At 34.8% G+C, this 18,233-nt stretch overlaps 2 protein-coding genes across 4 annotated transcripts; both read right to left on the bottom strand.

The window, feature by feature from the left end:
• Window positions 1-7,708: 7,708 nt before the first annotated feature.
• Window positions 7,709-8,511, bottom strand: LOC145121448 (uncharacterized). Its single transcript, XM_079057195.1, has 3 exons — window positions 8,455-8,511; window positions 8,205-8,366; window positions 7,709-8,122 (listed from the first exon to the last, which is right to left on the bottom strand). The coding sequence occupies exons 1-3, from the start codon at window positions 8,509-8,511 to the stop codon at window positions 7,709-7,711; spliced, it is 633 nt and encodes a 210-aa protein (XP_078913321.1).
• A 5,541-nt stretch (window positions 8,512-14,052) lies between these two features.
• Window positions 14,053-17,416, bottom strand: LOC145119727 (homeobox protein knotted-1-like 2). 3 transcript variants are annotated; one of them, XM_079055442.1, is made up of 7 exons: window positions 16,714-17,416; window positions 16,234-16,509; window positions 16,018-16,138; window positions 15,740-15,939; window positions 14,735-14,866; window positions 14,505-14,641; window positions 14,053-14,407 (listed from the first exon to the last, which is right to left on the bottom strand). In XM_079055442.1, exons 1-7 carry the CDS (start codon window positions 17,206-17,208, stop codon window positions 14,362-14,364), a joined length of 1,407 nt encoding a protein of 468 aa, XP_078911568.1. In that variant the 5' UTR covers window positions 17,209-17,416; the 3' UTR covers window positions 14,053-14,361. The 3 variants fall into 3 exon arrangements, with proteins under 3 accessions (XP_078911568.1, XP_078911570.1, XP_078911569.1); XM_079055444.1 differs by having other exon boundaries at window positions 14,053-14,396; XM_079055443.1 differs by having other exon boundaries at window positions 14,053-14,404; window positions 16,714-17,415.
• Window positions 17,417-18,233: the final 817 nt, after the last annotated feature.

Raw genomic sequence — 18,233 nt, 5'->3', positions numbered from 1 at the left:
ATAAAAATGGCCTTTTTTTGAAATTCAACCCTCCTTCAATTATTTATTTTAATAAGATTCGATCTAAAAAAACAACCCTTCTTCAATTATTAATTTCAATTTTAATAAGATTCCAATTATTGATTTATTTTTATTTTATATAATCCAACGAAGATAATGTCTTCATTTTAATAAAATCTTGATCTATTTAGAGCGTTATATTATTTCACCTACATTAGATAGAATCTTTTATTAAATTGTTTCATTTTATTTTTTGACTTGTAAAAGGATATGTTACTCTTGGTATTGTTTCTTGAGAGTTTGAGAAGGTTTATATCAACAGAGTAAAAAGGTTTTCCATTATTTTGTTACTTATTGAAGAAAGTTCATTGTATACAAATTACCTTTTTCCAACAAAACATGTGTAATGTTTTTCTAAATAACTTTGAAATGATATTTTATCTATAGATAGCTAAACAGGCTTTTATATTTAGAATGAATATTTGCAAGATTTAACTTAATATATTTTTTTTTCATCGCTGATGTGCCTGTAAATATTCTGAGTTTATTTGTCTTGTTGAATGATTATCTATGTGATGCACATTTGTGTGTTGTAATTTGACTCATTTCAAATTGTCCCTTTTTCTTCGTTAATTAAAAATAATTAAATACATTTACGATAAATGTAAAACAAAGTTTTACGCTTTATAATTGAAGTCCTTGAGTAATTATATTCAATAACTGGCATAGTCAATTGCATCGATAAAATATATACGACAAAAAAAAAGATTTTATCAATCTATAAGTTTTCGTAATAAATTATTGAAGCAATAAAAATACATTATGGTTTTATGGATTTTATACAACTTTCCAACATCTATAAGCAATTAAGCATGCAATGCTCGTTTTAATTTATGTGGTTAAGAACATTGCTTAAATAGTCCAGTTTACAAATTAGATTGTGAGTGAAAGTGGTATACCTAATGTGTTGAAATAGATATCCAATCTAACGTACTCTAACAGATATGTGATTCTAACTTTAGGGTCTATATTTTAACTACGCGTATACCTTTGCAACCGGTAAGATTGTTATAATGTGATAAGATATACAATTTGTATTTTAAAAAGACTTACATGAAAAATATGACATGACTTTTTACTAATTATATCTTTAAAACAATACAAAACAAACATTCATATGAACATATTTAATTAAATATTATCCACATTATAATTAAAATCATTTGTTCTAGTCATTACAACAATAATTTGGAATAAAAATGGAAACTCCTTTTATCAAAATCAATTATCAAAAATTACATTGATGTTATTAACAACAAAATAAGGGAAAATACCGCTAATAGACAAAAAAAGGGGGGCCAATTTCAAAATTTAGTCATAAAAAATGACTTTTCCGGCTATAAACACGCATTCCGCGGAGGACCCTCAGCGGACCTCCACGGAGCGTTGTTTCCACCGCGGATTCTTAAAAAGTGACAATTTTTTATTGTTTACAAAATTGCTCCGCGGGGTCCTCTGTGGAGACATTAACCCCTCCGCGGAGGGGATGGTTGGCTGGGGTTTTAATCCCTCCGCAGAGTGAGCGACGAGGAGCTCCGCGGAGAGATTAATCACTCCGCGGAATGAATGGTGGGAACGTTTTTGGACGGATTTTTTTATACAAATGTTGTTTTTTCATTTTCTTATCTCCATTTGCGATCAAATTTGTCTAGTGTTACTAATTTGTTTTCCAAAAGAAATATGAGTCTTGTTATTCTATGTACCGGGGGTTTTTGGCAGATAAGTAATGGGGTTAACACCTACGTTAGACCTAAGTTTAACAACTTAAGTATACTGCTTCCGCCAAACTTTGATCGTCGAATATTGTTTGATTTGGTCAAAAGTAAGGCTAATTTGTTCCATAGTAATATATCATTGTCATTTCAACACCCGGTTCATGGGTATGTTATGAATATTGTAGACGAAGCAGATGTTCATCAACTCAGAAATGTAATTTCTGAAACGAAGGAGATTGTGCATTTGTATTTGGAGGTGTTTGAGGGATGGGTCGAACCGACAAAAGCGGTTGAGAAGAGTGTATCATACAATGTTGAAAACATTGTATCTGATAATGTTGAAAACATTGTATCTGATAATGTTGAAGAGTGTCCAGAACAAGAAACTGTTGTAGTGAATACAATGGAAGAAGAAAATTTATATGAGTTTGGAAGACTGGGTGACAAAACTTTGTCAGATGGTGAAGAGTCAAATGAAGGCTGGTCAGAAGATGAGTTCACACACGGGAAAAAAACTTCAGACATATTTTATGGTATGCCTCTCATACCTGATTGTCCTGATCCTATTGTTGAACCCGGACCATTTCATAGTTTAGGTCCAAATGATGATATGTTTGTTCGTCAAACGTATGATAACAAACAACAACTAATATTTGCTTTGAGTCTTAAAGCTACCAGAGAAAAGTTTCAGTTTAAGACCAAAAATTCTAACAAAAATCGTTATGAGGTATATTGTGAAATTGAGAACTGTAGTTGGCGTTTATATGCAAAACGCATTGTTCCCACTGATGAATTTGAAATCAGGAGTTTCAACAACGTGCACACATGTCGTCATTACAGATACACCCTAATCATAAGCATGCTAATAAAAAAGTCATGGGTACTATATTGCATGAGATTATGGGAAAAACTCGTTCCAATGTTTGGAGACCTAATGAAATATCAAGGGATTTGAATGCTTTGCTGGAAATTAATGTAAATTACAAACAAGCTTGGCGTGCAAAACAATATGCTATGGAATTGTTGTTAGGATCCTCTGAATAATGTTTTTCCAAACTTCCTATCTATTTTCACAATTTGAAGAGGCATAATCCCGGTACAGTGGCGTATATACAAACAGATTCTGAAGATTGTTTCGAGTGTTGTTTTTATGCCATTGGGAGCACGGTAAATACAAAAACTTGTTATTTAATATATAATTATTTGTAAAAAATTGTAGAGTGTTTATGTGTTCCATTTTAATATATTGCAGATACGAGCGTTCAAACGTTTTTGTCGTAAAGTTATAATTATGGATGGTGCGCATTTGAAGGGTGATTTTAAGGGAACCATATTGCATGCAGTAGCTATGGATGGGAACAACCAGATAGTGCCCCTTGCGCACGGAATATGCAAAAAAAAGAGTGGTCTTACTTGGACATGGTTTCTTGAAAAGTTGTATGAATGTGTTGGTGATTGTCAAGAATTGACTTTTGTAACTGATCGGGCCGATGCAATTCGGGTTAGTATTGAAAATGTCTTCCCTCAAGCTCATCATGGCGTGCGTGCTTTTCATCTACTAGGAAACATAGTACACAAGTTTGGGAAAAATGACAAAACAAAAGTGTTGTTTTGGAGGCTTGTGAAAGCTTACAAAAGAAATGTTTTTGAAGAATTGTGGTCTAGATTTAGTTCTACTAGGCCGCAAGTAGCGGCGTATCTAAGTGAAATTCCGCGTGCTAAATGGCCTAGAGCATATTCCCCGTCGAAACGGTACGATTACATGACCTCCAACAGTGCAGAGTCCATGAACGCTTTATCTGTAGATGCAAGGAAGATGCCTATAATACCCCTTCTTGAGTTCTTCCGTCGTCTTTCTCAGGAATGGTGTAACAAGCGTCGCATCGATGGAGGTATGAAATTAATTTAGACTTTAATTATCTTTAATAATAATTTAATTATATATATATATATATATATATATATATATATATATATTCTTTACAGGGAAACGTTCAACAGTGCTAACCGAGTGGGCTGAAAAAGTAGTTAGTAAAAATGAAGAGCGTACGACAGGATGGTCCGTTTCTGGTGTTTCAGATGCAATATATCAAGTGCATGATTTCAAACATGGTGGCATAGTTGATCTGAGGCAAGAGACTTGTACATGAAAATATTGGGAAGGAACTGGGTTGCCTTGTGGTCATGTCATAATGGTCTTAAAGCACTTGAAAAAAACTAACTTCGGACATTTGGCTATAGATGCTTACAAAATGGAAACGTATCGGAGTACGTATGAGGAGCCGGTTTACCCCCTTCCAGAACCGTGTGATTGGGAGATTCCTTCTGAGATGATGGTTGTTAAACCCCCGATAATGGATACACGTCAAGCTGGTAGACCAAGAAACAGAAATCGTATCCCGTCACAAGGTGAGGAACCTATAGTAAGAAGGTGTAGTAGATGTGATAGTACAACACATAATGCAACGACTTGTCCGGCATTGGTCCCAATGAAACAAAAAAAGGCTAGAACAAATAGTGCACCATCATGTAGTAACACAAAAGGGAAAGGGAAATGGACACAAATGGCGCAAGAGACGGTAAAGACGCACGGGACACAAGAGACGCGCTGGACGAGTGGGACGCAGAGAGAGGACTATTGTTCAACGTTTGATTTGAATGATTGATGGTGTATTTATTATTAATTATGTTTTTTTTAGAGGATATTAATTTGTGTACTTTGAAATGGTTTGTTTATTTTAAAGATGATTGATAATATTATAGCAAACGTACAACAACAGTAATTAACTTAAGGGAATTGCAAAGGATACTTTTCTTTCTCCATTGTTATGTAGTCGTCCCTAATTCGTATTTTATCTTCCATACGGTCCTTTTGCCTCCCAAGTTGTATCATTTCCGCATCCTTGCCAGCTAGCCATTTTTCAGACAGTTTCATATTCTTCTTAGCTGTTTTTATCCAATCCTCATGATCTTTGATTTCTTGTTTAGTATTCACCATCATTTCCTCAACCTCTTTGCACTCCGCCGCAATGAGGTCACGGCGTTCAGTGAGAGCTCGAGATGACGCTTTATCTTTTTTTTTGTTCTTCAGCCCATTGTAGTTGTTGCAAAGTATCTTCAGACATATACCCGTCTCTTAAATTTGGTGATGGGGCAAGAAAAGGGTCGATCGGATCACAATAGAAACAATCAACTTCGTTGCACGAGCAAATATACAAACTTGAAGATGAACTCATTTGTAAATTTATAAAATATTTATAACTCTATACCAAAAATCCAACGACCATCCATGACTATATATAGTCCCTTCAACTCCGCAGAGAGGTGTTTGTCAGTCCGCAGAGCTGTTTGTCTAGTCGTTGTCATCCGCAGAGACGTGTTTGTCAGTTCGCAATAATGTTTGTCAGTCCGCAGAGTTGTTTGTCTAGTCCTTGTCATCCATACTTTATTTATTTAAAGGTAAACATTTTTTATTAAAAGCTAAATATTTTTTATTAAAAACTAAACAACGCCAATAGACCATTACAACTACGGTTAACATACAACTGAATACAAATTAATATAGTTCAACTGAATTGTCGTGGAGGTAAGACCACAACACTTTCAACTGGTATTTCCCAATGCCTGCGGGTTGGAATAGGATTGACCGTCTCAGTTTGATAACCATTTCGATACACCACGGTGCTTAACTTTAAATTTACCATTCTATGGATTTCTGCAATTTCAAGCCTTTGTAGTGAAGCTATAGCATGCTCACAAGGTATACCGCATTTTTTCCATTTACCGCAACTACAAATACCACGATCTAATTGTACAGATTCGGTTGTTGAATACTTACTCACTTCATATTTGTCGCTAACAATATGCCTAATCCTACAACCATCCGAGTGCATAAATCTTTTATGAATCACCTTAAGTGCATAAGGCGTTAAAAGACCATGAAAATCTCCTGTGAAATGTACTGAATGAATAAACAAAAATTATGATGGCATAACGTATAATAACATATCAATTGACCATTTAAGTTATGTCCTAACTTATAATTACCTCCAAAAGCAGCACGTTGAAGATATACTGCTTGCATCGAGTCATGGACCATTTCAATGATTGTTGTTATTGGAAACTCATGCGTGTTTCTTCTAAACCAATTGACAACGTCGGGAATGTCAATGAATTTAATATTGAAACGTACTCTAGGAAAAAAGCCCGTACCCATTTTGCAATGGGAATATTGTCAAGCCAATGAAGATGATTCCCATTAACCTGATTTTGTAAGTTGTTCAAACATGCATAAAAATCAGACATATTATACGCTTTACAAGTCTTCCAGAACAAATGCTCTACCACTGTATTCCACGCGGTGGAAGCGCGTATTTTCTCGGCTATATTTTTACAACAATAGCCATGATATGAATCAGGGTAGACTCTTTGAACTGCAAAGTCTATGGAATCAGACATATGGCTTATGAAACCAACTTCTGTATTGTCACCTAAACATTCTTTAAGCCTCCTCATGAACCATAACCATGAATCGTCACAGTTTATGGTTCCCAAAGCAAACGCTATGAGAAGGGGTTGATGATTTCCATCTAAAGCAACCGCAATGTACATGGATGTTACGTACGTCCCAATTAGAGGTACATGATCAACGAATATGATTGGTATCATAGACGTGAGAAACGTACGAATCTGCAAGTGAAGATAAGAATATTAGGTATATAACAACCTAAGGTAATTAAATGATTTATTATAACGGATTACATACCACACATCCCAATGCCACAAAACAAATTTTGAAACGATTGTACTGATCTTTCGTAATGTACGTGAAGGTGTTTGGATTGGTTCTTTGCAGATTATGGAAAAAACTCGGTAGGGTTGAGAAACTTTTTCTTAATACGTCATTGCCTGAACTCATTTTGACAACTCGGTAGGATTGGTTCTTGCGACACCACGTTACATATTTATTTATACACGGTAAACCCTGTCAGTCCGCGTTACTGACTTGTTAGTCCGCGTTACTGACTTGTCAGTCCGCGTAGAGAAATTTTTTATACACGGTAAACCTTGTCAGTCCGCGTTACTGACTTGTCAGTCCGCGTAGAGAAACTTTTTATACACGGTAAACCTTGTCAGTCCGCGTTACTGACTTGTCAGTCCGCGTTACTGAATTGTCATTCCGTGTAGAGAAACTTTTTATATATATTAAACATAGTATCTATACGAAATTCAAATCTTTAATTGATAATAGAGATCAATTTACAAAATGGCGTCCAATGTACCAAGTTCTTTGAATGCAGCAAATCCATCTAATTCAGCCTCTCCAACAAATGGTACATCTCCATGGACGACAACAGAGTTGTTGGTCCTAACACAATGCTGGATTACCATTTACGAGGGCCTACCAGTAGTGGCTCCCCCTCATTGCCTTGTAGGTGATGAATGGTCCCGCCTAATAGCTTTGTTCAACTATCAGGTCGGACAAGGACAAGAACGACTAAAACCTGATATTGTTAGTAAATGGATGGATTTAAAGTTTAAAGTCACATGGTTCAATCGATGCTACAATCATGAGAAAATGCAACGCTCTCAAGCAGATGATGAAGAACTTCTTCAAGACGTGAATGGATATTACTTGTGCGAGTTTGATGGAACTGATTTCGAGTATACGGACGTTTGGAATCTGGTAAAAGATAAACCTTTTTTCATGTAGACAACTGTTTTATTTCCAATGTTTTATGTAATGTTTGTTAGTCGTAAGAAACGTTTTTCATGTAGACGACTCTTTTGTAATGTTTTTATGTTATTTGTAATGTTTATTGTGTTTGATTGTATGGTTTCGTAACATTTGTTGCTGAATTACATACTAGAAACAAGTATTTAATATTATTATATATATACAAAGTTCCTAATATCAACTTATATAGTTAGGCCTATATACTATCCCAAATAACATTTGCCATCTTATTTCTGTAGAGAAATCCCGCATCTCTACGTGCCGTAGAAATCTTCACTGGTACCCCCGAAACAATCATTTCCATAAACATGCATACAAATACTCCACAATCCCCTCTGTCATGACTATATTCTTGTTGTGGCACGTCTACAACATCAACAAACTCCAGCTTTGCTTTGTCTTTGTGTCCAACGGGAAAATGGTTCCAGTACTCAATGACATCTAACTCTGAGATAATACTATCTCCAAAACTTGTGAATTCTCCACCTGTTAAGTACTTTGAGAAGTAACCCGCAATTCGTGCTGAATCATAAATTTCTACTTTCCAGGTATCTAAATGTAGCACCGCCATAAACCAATGGGCACTAACAACATTTATTACGAATAGAACCTGCAAAAAATAATATAAATTAAATACTCGTAATTTCAGTAATATTATATTTATAAAATAATAATTATTAAAGTTAACTAACCATATCCACATCCTTCCATTTAGGACAACCTCCAAAACCATTTGCTACATTCCTTAAAAATAATGATTTTCCGGGTTCCAAATTGATTTCTTGTGGAAATATCGTCCACCTAGCGTTCGCCGGCCGCCTTTCCATCAACAAGGAACTCCATATCGCAATATGCTGTACATTTTAAGATAAAAATGTTAGAATTATTTATATAAATTATAGTCTAAAAAAATAGTTAAAATTTTAATTAAAGGAATGTTACCGAAGAAAGTAACCACCCTTTGTCAGTAACAGAAAGTAACCTCGACCAAAAATCCATATCTAGTGGGAGAATATGCAGTCTATGTTTAGTGATGAGTTTGGAAGAGAGCACACTCCATTCTTTCCAAAAACTCATCGGACTATTACTATAAATATTGTCCAACAAGAGATGGTTTGAAACGTCACTACTCTCTGCATTGACAATGTCCTCATTTGTTTTTTAGGACTCTCCTCTATTTTTTTCTTCCTTGTCTTGCTAATTTTCTTCAATTTTGCTGTCGATTACATCTAAAAAATCAACATGTCAATAATGTAATATTTTAGAAAAATACCAAATTTAAAATATGAGTTTTTTACCACTGTGAACGGAGTCCGCTGATACCATGCAACAACCCTCTTTCGTTGCGGCCTACCAATAGGAGTCACTATTTTTGTGTCATGTTCACCCACGTCTTGTGACGGCTCACCATGCGTAGGTGTAGGCGCAACTTTCTCCTCCAAACCACCATAGTCGAACTGTGTATCATGGTAATATGGTTCTTCATCCTCTTCATTTATCATCTCCTCCTCCTCCTCCTCCTCCTCCTCTACAAACCGTTTGTTTGGCTCATCTTTTTCATGTAATACACGATCTACTTTAGATGATAACTCAGCCACAACGCCTAGTAGACGCTTCACTAATGCCTTTGTGCTACTCTTCTTCTTCTTTACGACCCTCGTTGATGTGTCGCTTGACGTATAAGTTGTTTCTATTTCAGGATGTTGCGAGGAAGAAGCATTTGTGGTGGATTCAGTCGAACATGTATCCGACTTGTACATAGTTCTTCGACGAGGCGAGGCAACAACAGGTGGACTATTTCGGACCGGACTATGTTGCGGTGGAGGAGACTCTTCATGGTTAAGAGTCCAATTGACGTAGCGAACATAAAACGGCAACATCAGCTCCGTCCCGTTTGCCACGACTGGAATAGGTACGTTGTTAGCTACAAAAATTAAAATCAAATTGTTAGTTTAAAATGAAAATACGTTGGAATTTGTAAGTATAAATAGTCTTTAATATAAAAAGCATACCACAAGCACGTTGATTATTCGACGACAGTTATCCCAAGATAACGGTGTTTTACTTCTCCACGACCTCATCCGCGGCAATTCTGTCGGGATGCGTACATAAAATTTGGTTGCCTCGGGGAACGTCTCCAAAATCCAGATCTATAGAAAGAAAATTTAAGTATCATGCTATTATATTTTATACTACAAACCGAAGTTCAATGTTATTATCGTATAAAAACAAAACAATGATATGTAATTAAATTTATTAGAAAATAACCTTAAACGGCAGCATAAAACCAGGAACGGTATACTTGTGTATTTTCTTGGATTGGGGATTGGCCTCCTTGAATTGTCTAAATTCTACTATTTTCTTAAACATTCCACGCATCATCCGCGAAGTATACCTCCAAAAATATGTACCCCATGCAAACCTGCAATTTTCATATTGTATATTATACTTATTATTATTGTATTCTATTTTTACACAATATTTAAATGTAATACCTGTTCCAATCATCTCTATTATCAGCAAGCTTGTATATTGCAGCGAGAATGCACGTTTTAACGTCCCGTCCGTGGAGTCCCTTCAACACAAAAACAAGCTGGATAAGCATCACAACATCTTCATCTTGAACTGCCAAATATTTTGGAGACATAATGAAGTCTTCCAAATCTTTCAACCGCATACGCGCATCAGAAATGTCTGGGAACAACCGAGCACGAAGACTTGAATTTGACCGGGCTTTTTCATCGTGGAGTAAATCCACATAAGGACCAACTTTTAAACCACAAATGAGAATATATTCTGTTTCACCAAAATCCAAATGCATCCCTTGTATATCAAAAAAAAATCTCCCCATTTCAAATACTTCTTGAGACCTTACTTCGTGCAACATCATCAAATGCACAAGTAACGGATCACCATGTGGGATATGCATTCCTAAGAATATTCCAAACGACGAAGCTTCGAATAATTGTCGTTGTGATTGTGTTAGCCGCAGAAAATAGTCTTTAATGATAGTACCCACCACACCTTTTAAAGTTAAATCCGCTTTTTGATTCAGATCTAAGTGCTGCAAAACATAAGATTTAATTTAATTTAATATAAAAGGACATAAAAAATAAATTAGGAAATTATGTTTAAGGTCATTCCGCGGAGGCTATAGGTCATTCCGCGGAGAAGCCTCTGCGGATAGACCAAAACCTCCGCGGAGTCTCGCTTTTATATTCCGTGTGGAGATAATACTTCACTCCGCGGAGGGTCCTTTGCGGACAGATATAACCCTCCGCGGAGTGACATACACCTCCGCGGAATGGATCATCACCATCTCCGAAACCCACCTGTCAAACTCCATTTTTTCCTATCTAAATTTTTTAATTTTGCCTATTTATTCAGTGTAATATAATCGGTTTTCAACAAATTTCATACATATACTACATTAATCCAAAGAAAGGAATGTGAGAAATACCCGGGAGCCTAAACCGTCGCTCAAAATATTGGGGAGATTGTCCTCCATTACTGCCGGAATGACAGTTCGTAATCGAAGTCGTGGTCGTCGGTTTGGACGTCGGAAAATGACGTCGTTTGCTGTCGTGGTCGCCGGGGTGCTGTCGGTGTCGCCAGAATCGATGGTGATAGGTCGATGCGGAGAACCGTCTTTGTCAAAGAGGATTGGGGGGACCAGTGGGGGAACCAAAGAGGAGGGTCCGATTTTGTCAAAAAGAAGATGGGCAAATGACAAAAATACCCCTCTCCGCGGAGGTAAAATCGATCCGCGGAGGTCCGCAAAGGGCCCTCCGCGGAATGCGTGTCTATAAGTGGAAAAATCATTTTTTTGACTAAATTTTGAAATTTGCCGCCTTTTTTTGTCTATTAGCGGTATTTTCCCACAAAATAAGCGATAGAAACCAATATCTTATGTAACTAATAACATAAAATACATGTTGAATAATATTTTTTTGGACATAAAAATAGATTGTCTTAACATAAAAAAGAAGTGCAACATAAACATACATTTTAACAAAGTTACTTGCTCCAACTATAAATAGCTTGAAGGTTGGTTGATCTACCAAAAGCTCATGAAAAATAATTATCAATCTCACTTCTTCATCATGTGATAATAAAAAGATCCATAAAAAATAAACTTTAAAAAACGATCTCAAGTTACCTTTTCACACACATAGCCAACTTTGAAGCTTGGTTAATATCTACAACTTTACATGCACTTAATTTGATTTTACTTGCATTTAAATTTGAAAAAGTTGCAATTGCTATCTTGCATCCATGGAACCATTCACACAACTCTTCAAACTCTATCAATATATTCTATCATTTTGTGTTGATAAACATGCATTATGCAAACTATAATGCTCTTATACATGTTAAATATTTCATTTAACTCGTCAATTAAATAGCATGATTTCAAGAGTTTTGGGAGTAACAAATCATAACATTTCAATTAATCAATAAATTAAATTGTATAAGTTGAATAGTCTTGGGGGTTTCAAATGCATGAGGTTCAAGAAAAAAAATACAGTATTTGTTTTATAAGATATATAGATAGATAGATAAATATAGATATATATAGATATAGATACAAAGACATACAATCAAGGTCGGCCTAAATATATTTGGAGCCCGACTGCCCGAGACATAAACAAAAAAAGCCCCCTTAAACTTACATAATTTGAGAAAAAAATTTAAATTATAACTAGCTAACAATTTTATAAAGATTGACAAGTTATTGTTATTATTTAAAATAGATGTATATAGAAAATGTGTTTCAAAATATTTAAGTTAATTTAACAAAAAAGAAGATAAAAAAAAGAACTTGACGACACTAAAATTTGAACCTATAAATATATAGTATATACCATACAACCACACAGAATGAATGTTTAGGCTTCTGTTAAGAAATTAAGTTATAAATAAACAAACGAAAATTTATCAGCAAAAATGAAATTGATGATGCCACAAAGATTTGAACTCCAGTCGATTATAATACAAACCAAACAATCCAAGTAAGTTGAAAGTTGATTTCATTTATTTTAAGCATATACTACAACGTATATAAACTATATATACACAAAGTTAGGGCCCAATCAATTACGGACCCTGGGCTAAGTTTGCCCAACCTATTGGGTTGGGCCTGCACACGATGAATCCGCTTGTTCCATCTTTTGATAGTTTCTTTGATAGGAAAAACAGGTTTTGGAGCCTTATATGTTTCCTATAAGATTATGTATAAGTATATGAGTTCTTTCTCATTTTATAAACAAGAAACTCTGCTTCCCTCCAAAAACACTTGAACCATTCCTAATCTAACTGATATTCATGGAAAATTGAACAATGCGTAACAAATTTAACAATGTAAGCATTTGAACACTTGGAATGTTGAGGTTGAAAGTATGTATCTCAAGTATGTTGCTATCATAACATGATATCATGTAAGACCATTAGGTATACCCGCACCAAAAAGTGATGTCACCTCAATACCACATCATCATCAATTACACACCACATATCTATGAAATACCTTCCATCCCACCTCACCAATTTTACCTCTAAAATCTAATAGAGAGAGAGAGAGAGAGAGAGAGAGAGAGAGAGAGAGAGAGAGAGAGAGAGAGAGAGAGAGAGAGAGAGAGAGAGAGAGAGAGGAGGGTGTGTGTGTGGGGGGGGGAGATAAGGGATATATATATATATATATATATATATATATATATATATATATATATATATATATATATATATATATATATATATATATAAACCAACCATGGTGTGTTTCTAGGTTTTTTAGTTAAAATAATGCAAGGTTGGAATGAAAATAAGGGGTTGGATACTTTGACATTTAATGGGCCATAAGCCCATAATCACAACTATGTTCCAATGGGACAAAAAATCATATCTGTGATGACATTTAATGGGTTATAATCCTATAACCATATTTGGGTTGATATTTCGTTTTGATTTAGAAAATATTACGTCGAGGATGAGATGGTCTTATTAAAAAAAGAAGATAAAAGCTTAAAAAAAGATTGGTGTAAAAAAATGTCAAAAACGCAAATGCAAGCATTTGATGAGATGGTCTTATTAAAAAAAAAGAAAAAAAGAAAAGAAAAAAAGATTGGTGTAAAAAACTTACAAAAACGCAAATGCATGCATTTGCAAATGTGGTAGATATTGGCAAAAAGTAATCATCAAACGACAATTATTCAACGCCAAATCATTATAAAATAACTCTTTTGACCTAAAAAGGCAATAAACGAAAACTTATACTAAACCTATAGGTTAATTGATGCCATAGGACAAAACTTGGAATTTACTTTTATTGAATTATAAGTTCATGAAAGCTATTCTTTTAATTCTTATAACTTGTAGATTTGTACCTCAATAGTAAATTATTTCAACTTCTTATATATATATATATATTTTCAAATTTTACATACCCGCAAGTCAAACCCAAGTTGGCCAAAATAGTATTTCCATATTAATGTGTCATTGTTCATTATAAAAACCATAAGATTGGTGCGAGGGTTATTCAAATAAAGAACACACAAGAATTAACGAGGTTTACATGATCAAAGTAGTTCAAAGAACATATATGTCACATGCATTACTAAATACTAATCACCACATGCTATCTTATTCTGTACATGTACATCACCCTATCCTATTCACACAAAACTGATAGATACATAAGAAGGGTATCCTAAATTTCAGTTTTTTAGTCATATACATGACTCTCAAAGCGCAAACTTCTTAACCTTACACCATTTTCATCTTCTCTTCAAACCTTCAACTAGATCTTTCTTGAAACTACATGCAAGATCATCATTCCATTGATAAATGTGCTTAGTTTAACATGTTATGATCACTGCTTTTATCACCTGCATTGCTTCTTTTTGTGATTAGGGTTAGTGGGTATTCAATATTCATCACATTTTCATGAAAAATTCATAAATCTAATAACTGGTTGCGTTAATAAGATGTAATACCTTTTGCGTTTAGTCTTCAAGACTGTAGAAGAAGAAGGATTGCTATGCCAATTTCGCTTCCTTTGATTAATAAACCAATTGTTTATCTGCTTCAATTGCAACCCCGTTTCCTGTACCAATCTTGCCTTATCTTCTTCCTGTAAATTGCAAACGCGTAAAAAAAAAGTCAACAATTTTGACTCGAAATAGTCAAAATGATGGTGTATTAATGGCGAATTTGGAAGACTCACGGTGGGGTATGGCCATTTGGCATGTGATTGCCACCATGATTTTAACACAGACGTGGTGTCGCCGGGAAGTTTTCCGGCTCTTCTTTTGCGTAAAATTTCCTCCCTAATATCCACAATTTTCTCCTTGTAACCCTAATATTTACCAAATATATAAAAAAAATTATGAGTTATCTTGGTTTTAATAAGATCTTGTTATCTTTATTTTAATACTTTTGTAAATAAAAAGTTAAAATTATAATCGAAATCATGCATACAATAAAGTTGAAATTATATATTGTATTTACATAAAATATAAAAAGTTATGTGAACATTCATTTCTTTCATTACTAAAGAACAACCAAACATGATAATTCGTCGACATATGAAGTGGTTAAATTTTATAAACTCGTTTTAATTTACTTTTTCTTCAATTTATGAGGTGGTATGTACTTGTTTTAATTTATTTTTTCCTTCCCTTTCCTTTAGGGTGCCCTTATTTTTTTCAAATATTGTTTTAACATCATTTATCTATTTATCTATAGACCTCATCAAAACAACACTTAGAGCGTCAATAATAGAAACACATTGGTGAGTGTTTTTTTTGGGTTAAAAAAGCTATAACGAAGATCTTTTTTTGTCCCCAAAACTTATTTATATTACTAGTAAAATTACAAGCTCTAAGCTCTTACATGGAGCCTTTTCACAAGTATAATAACTTTTAATTCATTTGTATAATATCTTTTCTATAGGAACCATAAACAAGCTTTATAAAAAAAGTTTTTCTATAGTGGATATATTAAGTTTTTCCATTTCTTGAGTTGGTACTAAATATCTTGTTAATGGAAAAACTTCCCAATTGTAGTTGTTTATTAAGAGAAAGAAAAAGAAACATGTTTCGTTTATCATATTTATTTTTCTAAGTTTTTTTTTTAATTTGTCATCTTTGTCGAATCAAAATGTAGTTTATCAGTTAAGTAAACAATAATTATTTTTTCAGCTATTAGCTATTTTTTCAGTTAATTTTACCTGTTTGAGCTCGTGTTTAAGCTCTTGCCTTACACGCTCCATTAACGATCTCTCACTCTCCGTTGGAACAAGAGGCCCGAATCCCATGCTGTCATGTCCATCAAAACTCCCATCAAATAAATTTCCATTATCACTTTCATCCACTTGATCTTCATCATCATCTGACATTGTTGCACCTGTACCTTCTCCAGGTGACACTCCTATTTCAACAACCAAAAATAATAATAAAAAACTTTTCATAACATAAAATACACCAAAAAAACTAAAAAAAACCAAACCTGTTAAGCTTTGTAACGACTGTTCAATCTCCCAACACGCCATTACTGCTTCCATTGCATGAACACGAACGTGTTGTTGTAATTGTTCTTTGAAAGAACATAGCAACAGAACATAATGAGTCTGCGTTTCATGTTTCCAACACCAGATCATATAATCAGTTTTATGATTATGATTTTAAGATTATAAGTTATAAGATTAAGAAGAAAGATGCATACCATGAATTGATCAAGCTCTTTATCATCACCAAGATTACTCTGTCCTTCAAAACCCGAATACTTTGATACAACATGCTGTGATTGTGCTAACTGTGCATCGATTCTAGGTAACTGGTCAACGGGAGTTGCGATTCTCAAACAAGCGACATGAGCTGATAATAATTGTTCATACAGCGGATGTGATAATACTTCTGCTTTGTATCTCGCATTTTGCCAGTTAACGTCGCCAACTCCGTCTTCACTCTCCCCTAGCTCGCCTCCGCCATTGTTATCGACCTGTAAATATCGTTGCAGGAATCATATTGGCTGTGTTTTGAATAACCCAATTGGGAATTAAACCAATTGGTGTTGGTGGATGTTAAAACAGAGCATTTGTGGTTATAAAGATGGTTTGAAGTAGTTGGAAAATTGGGTAGATCTTTTTTTTTTTCAGATGAAAACTGAAAATTGAAAAGTCGGAGATTTCAATTTCAATCTAACCTGACTGTTGACGATGTTTCTGGATTGATTGTTGTTTAAATCAGGAGAATCATGAGATGACACAGCGGCGATAATCGAATCATTAGAGACTTGGGTAACGATGTCGTCTCCTCCAACATCATTAACGTTTCTTTGCAGCATCGATCTCGATAGCCACTGGTTATTATTCCCACCTTGTTGATGATGGTGATGATGATGAAGATGCTGTGAAGACGTTGACACTGGCGAATCCGAATTATTGTTGGTTTGCAAGTTGAGGAAATTATTACTCCCGTCGGTAGCCCCACCGGCGTACTGACCTTGTTGCCGGAGAATCGCGCTATTGAGCCAATGGTCTTTTCCGGCGGAACGAGAAGAAGGAGAAGAAGACTGGGCGGCGACGGCGAGGTGATGGTGGTCCGGGAGAATTGTACGAAGGACGGAATTGTTGTCGGTGTCGGAGAAATGTTGCTGTAGAGCCATCTGTTGTTGGAGATGATTAGGATGAAACGCCATTAAAGAAGCCCGCCGGCGATGATGGGTTAGTGACCAGTGGGTGAAAATTTGACGACGGCGGAGGTGTTGAAGCAGGCTTTAGCTTCTACCGGCGACTAACCACTAAGAGAGTTTGAATGGAGAGAAAAAGGCTACATAAGTAGACGATGAGCAGGTTTTTATAGCTTAGAGACTATCGAGAGTTTAATAGAATAGATACAGTGTAGAGAGTAGAGAGTGGACAGTTGTAGGAAGGAAGATACAGGAGTGAAAACAAGAAAGCGACATTGTTGGAAAAACGGAAAAAGTAAACAAAAGGAAAACTACTCCCATCATTCATTTACATAATTATATTAATTTTAGGTAAAATGATATTGATTAAAGAAGATTATAACTCTAATGTATGCTAGTATAGTAACCAATCATTATAAAAATTTGATCATAACACATAAAATTTTATTAATCTTTACTCAATAAGCACTTTTAAATACTATAATGGTGGTCTTAAATCTAGATTAGTCGGTTGACAAGTTAAAAAATAAATTAATTTGGATAATACTTATATTAAAGAAGAATATTTTCGGCCCACTAGCCTAATGCATGTAGGTAATAGGCCATGTATATTACTTAGCATAAATATAATCACTTTTATTTATGTCGATATGAAACCTCTAACCAAATAAAATTATACTCGTTCACTCTTGTCCAAAATACCTCTAACCTGGACCACCATGGAAAACGTATGTTTCATACTTGTCTACTAATGGGTATGTGTGTAGCTTTGAATATGAATGTTAAAGGCGTGAAGGTGTATATAAGAGAAGGTGTCCACACATTAAGACAAGCTCGATTAGACAGAGCTTGGGTGTATATGTAGGTCGGATGTTGGATCCATCATTAGCTCGGTTCATAAAAGTTTGTACCTATTAAATATGTATCAAAGCTCATTCCCTAAACATTGCGAAATACAATGAATTCATCATCATTTAAACATGAAATCCAATTCAGCATCATATACCGTATTTGCAATGCCCTTTTGACACAAC

This window comes from Lactuca virosa, chromosome 6 (assembly GCF_052849685.1).
Source record: "Lactuca virosa cultivar CGN04683 chromosome 6, Lactuca_virosa_CGN04683_v6, whole genome shotgun sequence".
NCBI classification, from domain to species: Eukaryota; Viridiplantae; Streptophyta; class Magnoliopsida; order Asterales; family Asteraceae; genus Lactuca; species Lactuca virosa.
The sequence above is the reverse complement of the archived record's forward strand: the minus strand, read 5'-3'. Positions and strand labels throughout refer to the sequence as shown.